The sequence below is a fragment of the Penicillium argentinense genome, assembly GCF_028826775.1.
Source record: "Penicillium argentinense strain IBT 30761 chromosome Unknown utg000005l_segment0_segment0, whole genome shotgun sequence".
In the NCBI taxonomy this organism is placed as follows: Eukaryota; Fungi; Ascomycota; class Eurotiomycetes; order Eurotiales; family Aspergillaceae; genus Penicillium; species Penicillium argentinense.
The window spans coordinates 1306865-1314531 of NW_026622664.1; the positions used below are offsets into that span (position 1 = coordinate 1306865).

The 7667-nt window shown below is 51.6% G+C and overlaps 3 protein-coding genes across 3 annotated transcripts; all 3 read right to left on the bottom strand.

Annotated features, from left to right (window-relative positions):
- Positions 1 to 688: 688 nt before the first annotated feature.
- N7532_005281 (FTR1 family protein) lies at positions 689 to 1983 on the bottom strand (the record flags this gene model as incomplete). Its single annotated transcript, XM_056617775.1, has 3 exons — positions 689 to 1256; positions 1312 to 1882; positions 1953 to 1983. 3 exons carry the CDS (start codon positions 1981 to 1983, stop codon positions 689 to 691), a joined length of 1170 nt encoding a protein of 389 aa, XP_056473934.1.
- Positions 1984 to 3021: 1038 nt separating this feature from the next.
- N7532_005282 (MFS transporter) lies at positions 3022 to 4563 on the bottom strand (the record flags this gene model as incomplete). The annotated part of the gene is made up of 1 exon (XM_056617776.1): positions 3022 to 4563. The coding sequence occupies one exon, from the start codon at positions 4561 to 4563 to the stop codon at positions 3022 to 3024; it is 1542 nt and encodes a 513-aa protein (XP_056473935.1).
- A 585-nt stretch (positions 4564 to 5148) lies between these two features.
- Positions 5149 to 7267, bottom strand: N7532_005283 (uncharacterized protein; the record flags this gene model as incomplete). Its single annotated transcript, XM_056617777.1, has 6 exons — positions 5149 to 5900; positions 5956 to 6068; positions 6127 to 6737; positions 6798 to 6943; positions 6996 to 7076; positions 7138 to 7267. 6 exons carry the CDS (start codon positions 7265 to 7267, stop codon positions 5149 to 5151), a joined length of 1833 nt encoding a protein of 610 aa, XP_056473936.1.
- Positions 7268 to 7667: the final 400 nt, after the last annotated feature.

Consider the following 7667-nt stretch of genomic DNA (forward strand, 5'->3'; position numbering starts at 1 on the left):
GACACGTGGAGCCCTGGAACGGCGGAATTGCAAAAAACACGAGTCAAACCAGGGGCTCAGGCCGCCACCAAGCTTGCTGAGTGGGCTCTGCTGTCGTTGCTTGTTTGTGTGGAAATGCACCTGCCCACCGCGGGGCTCATTCTACCGGGACAGATGCAGATCCATTTCACGGGAATTCCGTACGGCGCGACATGCATGTTGGAAGTGCCGAGTAGAGGGGGATTTCCCCATAGCCGATGCTGTACGGCCATGATTGTGATGAACAGAGCACGGGACGAAGAGTGGATAGCAGCCGAGAAAATCGCCGTGAACCCTGTTGTTGGTTAAAACGGCCTGACCGAGAAAGGAGGGTGGTGGCCCAATGGGCAGCGCCGGCCAGGGCCCCGGAGCGGGGCTACACCGTTAAGCTTCGCTAAGCCTGTCCAGTCGCGCGCTAGACACCTGCCTGTTCGGTGACTCGTATAAATTACACATTTTTGCAATTATAGTGTGGTATGTCAAAGCAGACCAGAAGCCGATTAATCTCAGTTCGCGCCTAAATGAATTCTCTTCTGGGACACCACCAGGACGTTTCACGGTTCTCCATTCTGGTATATTAGAAAATTGCTATCCACTTTCAATGACACCCATTATCCTATTAAGGCCGAGGTACTGTTATCTGCACCATATAGCCAATACAGCCAACTTTCTAAGTGTTGGCTTGCTTGACGTTGGCAGAGAAATCTGCGCCGGACATCTTCTCCTTGCCGAACACACTCTGCTCAAGGGCGCCGCTGGAATTGTCAGGAGAGCTTGTGGTATCCTCTTCCTGATAGGGTCGGCGCAGCACAAAGGCCCGGCTCCTAGCCTTGAAGTTTTGTATCTTCTTCATCGCAGGATCAATGTAAGGCAGATGTCCACGGCGCTCGCGGTACATCATGCAAGCATAGGCAATGATCACACAGATCCAGTAAAAGTTGTATGCGAGAACCGATCCGTAGGTAGCCGAGTTGGTCCATCCTAGAAGGGCGTTGAAGATACCCCACCCTCCACCACCACCAAGTTCGGGGTTGCAGCAGTTGACGTGCCAAATGCTCTGGTCAATGTCGTATGATCCTGCACCGGAACCCGTCTCAGACGAATCGCCGCCAATGACATGGTTCCAGGTGTTGTTTTCGAAGTACCAGACGCCTCGGGAGAACAAACCGCCGGCCACGAGATAGAGGAAGCAGGTCGAAATGATCAGGAATATTTGCATAGAGGTCTCTCGCCCGCCTCTAGATGGTTTATCAGCATTGGTTCCTTCAGTTCCAATTCCGTCGAATCACTTACTTGTAGATCAGGTATCCAACCAAGATACCGGCTGCAAGCCCGCAAACCACAGCTAGAGGGAATGAGGTGGCCGGGAGCCCTAAGCCAACACCACCAACATATATCACGGCTTCCAGACCCTCACGCAGAACCGTGACAAAAGGAAGCACAAACATCACGTACTTCTCCATCCATCGCTTGAATCGGCCTTTTCGCGACTCATTCGGATTGCGCTCATGTTCGAGAGCTTTGGCAAGCTTGACGCGCCATTTGTCCTGCAACTTGGAGACGCGCAACAAGGCTGCGCCCATGATGGTGATGATCAAAGAGGCGATGATCCCCAGAACGCCTTCCCAAATGTCCTCCGTACTGGAGAAACTATCGGTGCCGAGACCGTAGAAAGCACCGATCATGCCGCAGCCAACGGCGAGACAGACGAACAGTCCTAGACCACATCCCAGCCAGACTTGTTTCACAAGCCTTTTGTGGGTTTTCTGGTCCTCGCCACCTCCAAGTGACTGCTTCAAAAATGCCAGCAGAACTGACACGACGACCGTTGTCTCCAGACATTCTCGGAAGCAGATAAAGAACACTGCGCGATCGCGTGAGCTTAGCAAATGCACCTGGGCATGGGGTAACTTGGGGAGACAGGGCAATCTCACCAGTGACAGCAAAGACTGGATTGTTGCCCATGTTGACTGGATTCACTGTCGTCCTCGCGACTTGACTGGAACTGCGACGATGGTCGAGGAAAGAATGCAGGACGACATTTTTACGGCTTGTGGGAGGTACTGATTGATAAGGTCCGTGCTAGTCCGCAATAGTTAGAGAGTTGAAAATTACTAGTGCGGCCCGCCCTCCCGCGGTATCTGATCGCGCTCCGACAATCGCCTCGTGTTTTCCTCGTGGGAAACTCAACCTACCGAGCCCGACATCTGCCGCACACGGCAGCTTGCTTCGTGCCTGCCCACACAGAGAAGATCTCAGGTGAGTCATTTTTGCAGGTGGAGGCAAAGAGACAATCGCGGGCTGGAAGTCAGGTAAATCACGATCTACGCAGCGCATCAGGGGAGATACTGGCCCGACAAGCACGACGGACAAGGATGAGCGTTACAGCTCAAATATTCTTTTTCGCGGCCCCCGCAGCAGCCGCAGATGGCCCCATCTATCCATAGGATATCTGCAATTCTCGGCCCTGAAGGCTGTACGTGCATTAAGGTGGTTCCAGGTTCCACCCCAGGGTCTGGTTGTGGCGGACCATGGCGTCATCTCAGATGACTCTGTTGCACTGCGCCTCTTTTTGCCAATTTCGATTTTCTGATAAATCTCTCGGAGCTTGTATCGGAAACTATATTCCCGTTTCCATGCAACTGGTTGAGCGCGGCATGGTAAGATTATCTGATCGATAATGTCGGGCTGCCCAAGGTTGAGGTGGCCCGAGTCCTTCGGCTGACGAAACTTTAATGGCGATTGAGAAAAGTTTGTTGGCAAGCATGGCCGACCGTGTCATCGGTGGGCTTTGAAATGTGGAAAGTGGAAATTGCTGATCACTTGCAGCAATCGATACTGTCACACAGGGATCATTGGTTGCTTGCACTTGGCCAATTGCCGTAGTGAAGGCTGTCGTTTGATTAATGGATTATCTTGCAGGGCCTTGCAGGAGCATAGAGAGCCCTCAATGCTGGGATCTAGTATACACGAAGTTGGCCAACAGACACCCTGGTGCAGGGATCATGACTCAAAAGAAAACGAAGCCTCCGAACCCTTTTCTTCTTCCGTCGGCTTTGATATCCGTTCCTCCCAATAACATTTTGCAGTGAAAATGACACTGAGGAAGATACCCAGCCCGCCCAGACCGGTCGAAAAGTACAGCGCTCCCCGATAACCTTTCAACGTATCACTTGGTGTGGTTCCTCCGTTGTTGACGTGCGTTTCCACAGTTCCTGCAAACCCCAGACTGAGCGAGATACTGTAGTTGACGATGGTCGTCACCAGCGACGCAGCGATGCCTTGGTGCTTCCTCTCCACCGAGTTGGACAACATCAGTGTGGCAGCAGGGAACGACATGTCCATGCCCCAGGGAATAACCAGAAGACAGACAAAAGTCAAAGCCCAGTAAGTCTGGTCCACGGGCGCGATGGCTGTGAGAATATTTCCCAAAGTGAATGCCGTCATCGACATGATCATGATCCAGCCCGGACGCATTCGGGCAATCAGGAAGCCCGTCACAAAGCAGGCAAGAATTCCCATGGGTGAGACGGGAACAAACTCCGCAGAGGCGAGAAGCGGACTCGTGTTACGGAATTCCATCTCGAAGCGCCAGAAGTACCAGATCCAAGTACCAAACGAACCCCAACCGCAGGCGACGCACCCCAAAACAAATGAAACATCCCGACTAAAGGCCTGGAATGGAATAAGGGGATGCTCTGCGAATCGAAACTCGACGACGAAGAACGCTGCGATCAGCAGGATTCCAATGATTAGAATCACATAGACGTAAGGTGTGCTCCAGCCAGCGACAGGAGCCTGGTTCCAGGCAATGTTGATGAGGACTAGTCCGCCAATACCACAGAGAGCGCCAACGGCATCAAGTGCCTTAAGAAGATCGACAAAAGTATTGATTTGGTTCGGGTTATCATGATGGATGGACGGAACAACGATGAACCCGAGAATGGCACACACAATTGACACAATAGTTTGAGTCCAGAAAGTCCACGGCCACCATGCAAGCTCGGAGAAGATGGCGCCAAAGACAGCCCCCAGAAGAGCACTGTTAGGGGCGACAGCACCAAACAGAGCGAAGATCATGGCCTTTTTCTTGCCGGGTTGATAAGTGGCACCCAGAATGGCTAGCCCGTTGGGCAATAGCATCGCACTGCCGATGCCCTGCAACACACGCGCAATGATGAACAAAACATGATTCGAGTAGACGCTCACGCCTGCGACCAGCGACCAGACTCCGAGCCAGACAAACCCAGTGAGAAACATTCGTCGGTATCCGAAGAGATCGCCACATCGTCCGAAGACGATGATAAACGTGCCAACGGTCAAGGAGTAGCCGGCCAGGAACCAACTGAGAATGCCGGGATCATCGATTCCAAAGCTCTGGCCCATGATATCGAGACTGGGGAGACAGACACCGACATTGGTCTGCGTCATGAACTGTGCCATGCAGACCAACGTGATGAACAGGGCCTCCCGGAGAGGCGAAAAGCTCTCCGCGATCGACGGGGTTGACTTTACCGGGTTGAGGTCATTGCTTTTTCCCTCCATTTTGATAGTCAGAGTGGCCGTTGCCAGTCGACTGGAGGGTAATAGGGGATAGTGAGAATCTATGAACGAGATCAGATTTACATCATGGGCCGCTTGTTCGCGAAACCGGCATGTCGCCGTGTGGGCAGGAGCCGATGGCTAAGAATAAAATTGTGGTTCTGGACTCAGGCACGGTTTCGGATTGGCATTATCAATCATTTAGTCAAAATTTTCTGGCCCGTTAGGACATCTTGGAGACTGATGGTGGGTCGAATTACGACACGATCCACTTTTCTCGGGCAGGAACTTGGTTCGGCTTACGGTCGGGAAGTACATCTCTGAAACCAAGAATGTTTGGAGATAGAGATACGATGGTCGGTGACAGGAAGTGGTATGGGAGAAAGTGATAGTTTTGGTGATGTGCTGTTGTTAGACTCAAGTTGAACAATGAAGCTCAAGTGTACGCCTTTGAAAGAGTTTCTACTCAGCGCAGCGCCAAGGCCCGCTTCTACATTGGTGGAGTTGGTATCAGAGGGTATACTCTTGTAGTATTGAAGACAATTTTTTGACATTCTAGTATAACCCATTGACTGACATTATAGTAATTTAGTCGCTACGGCCAAGAACGTTGAGCATCACCTCGCGCAGCTTGGCAGCGCAGTGAGACTCATCGCCAAGGACCTCATGACACCTCCAAGAAACAAATCGATCGGGGCGAGCAAGGACACAGCCAGTTTCGTCGACACCACGAACTCTGGCCCAGTCAAAGTAGACATCCTCATAGTCCTGACGGAACCCAATCGAATATGAATTAATCGTAACGCCCAGCTGCAGACCAACCCGACTTGCTGCCGACTTCCAGGCCTCACCTCCAATACCAGTGATGAGTGTGTAAGCTCCCTTACCAGCAAGATCAATGCTAGAAATCCGCTGAGTGGGAGTGGCGTTATTGAGCCAGACATGGGGCACTCGGCATCCTGGGTATGTGCTCCGAGTCAGGACGAGGTCGGGGTCCTGTGCGACGACTTCAGGCGAGTAGAATGATTCTTTCTCGTCTGCTGAATGCACCGCAATACTCTGGTATAATTGGCCCATCTCTGTCCCCAGAGCGTGATATTCGTGTTCGGTCTCTTCGATGGCGGCTTGGAGAGCAGCACGGCGGGCGCGGCCCTTTGGAGTCGCGTGGGTCAATTCATCAAGTGCTTTTGTTCGCTCTTCAGGGGTAGGCAGTGTCACACCGAGTGCTGCCCATACTGGTCCGTGATGACGGAAGGACTGATTCGCTCGTGTGACAACCCCACGACCGACAGGCTGGCGCTCTGCGGAGTATGTTTCAAGAATAGACGGAGATGCTTGGCCTGGAAATATTTAGCGTGAAACATAACCTTTGATAGTAGCACAAGTAAGAAATACCTTTTAGCACATAGGCGACCTTCCACGCGAGGTTGTACGCATCTTGGATGCAGGTATTCGAGCCTAATCCGTTTGAAGGCGGGTGCCTGTGAACTGCGTCACCAAGGCAGAATCTGATGAAATGTCAGAGATTGAACGAGGGGACTCGGAATTTGGGGGTGCAAGGCATACACTCTGTCTTTGGAGAACTTCTCGGCCACGACATCATTGATGCGCCACTTAGACACGCCCAAGATCTCTGCGTTGATCGAGTCGTCGCCGATGAATTCCTTCATTCGAGTGAGCCACTCTTCATTAGTAGGATTGATCTCGAGCTCTTTGCCTCTCTCTGGTAGAACGATAAAAAGCCATTCGTCCCATGGTTTCACCATTCGGGCGATACATGCCCATCCAAAGAGTGGGTGCTCCCTGTCCGGCTGAAGCAGCCAATGAAGATTACCGGTACGATACTGCATGTAGCTTGAAAGGTCCGCCTTGAGGTGAACGTTGAAGGCAAGTCCTTGGTCTGGCCGAACATCCAGAGGAAGGTCTGCCTGCCGAAAGACTTCGCTCCGTGCGCCGTCCGCTCCAAACAGGTACGTCGACCGAATCTTGTATTCCACCCCAGTAATATTGTCACGCAATGTGGAAGTTGTACCGTCGCGATCTTGGACGAAATCAACAAAGGTGGTATCGAAGCGGCAGTTAAAGCCGTTAAGGGTGGCGTATCGTACGAGAATGGGTTCGAGGAGAGTCTGAGGAAGATCGACGGGATCGCAGGGACTGGCGATTTCGTAATCACCCTATGAGAAAGAAAGGTTAGAATTTCTGTTCTCTAGATCACTCATACGCCTTGCACATACCTTGCGCTTTGGATCATGGCCCCAAGAGTGAATCCGTGCATATTCCTCGCCTGCCATGCTGTATGCCCAGCGCGTGTGCATCATGTTCATTCCGTTGGTCGCAAGGCGGTTGCATTCGACATCGAGACCAATATCTCGGAGACATTCTGATCGTAACTCTGAGCATGGATTTTCTTTTCCAACGGCAGAGGAACTTACCCATGGCTGCCATGTTGGTGATGTGGGCTCTCGGGCTATCAGCGCTTGTCGGACACGAACTGACCATAATGCCGCGAATCCCTAAATCATGTTTAGAAACATGTTGCAGACAGCCGAATAGCTTCGCGGGTCATGAGCTCACCGTAAGAAGCTAGAAAGCATGCCAGAGAGGCACCAGCTGGCCCCGCACCGATGATAAGTATATCGGTCGATGTGATCGGTATTGTCCTTGCCTGGTGGCCATCACCGTTGCTATGGTTTACAATGGTCATTGTGACTGAGTTTGGTTGTTGGAAGAAAATGAGAAGGGTGGCGGGGATACAGCAGCTGGGAAAGTGAAGGCAGTCTACGCGGGTGACTTTGGGAATTATAAAATTTACGCAAAACCGTACAAGTTACTTGCTTTTGATAGCTAAAAGTAATTAAATGAAACGCGTCACGCTCGTAACAATGGATGAAACACACGAGTTTAAACAGATCAAGACTCGACCTATGGTTTGGGCTATGCCAAAACGGGAAGCGATCCCCTGGACACTTCATTTCAGGGTATGCTCAGCGATCATCGTTGGCGGGACAGTAATGATCACCCATCTTATCAGATGGTATGACCAGGGAAGCGGGAAAGGAGTCGGCAAATTCAATAAATTTATTTTCGTGAATATTCCGATATCC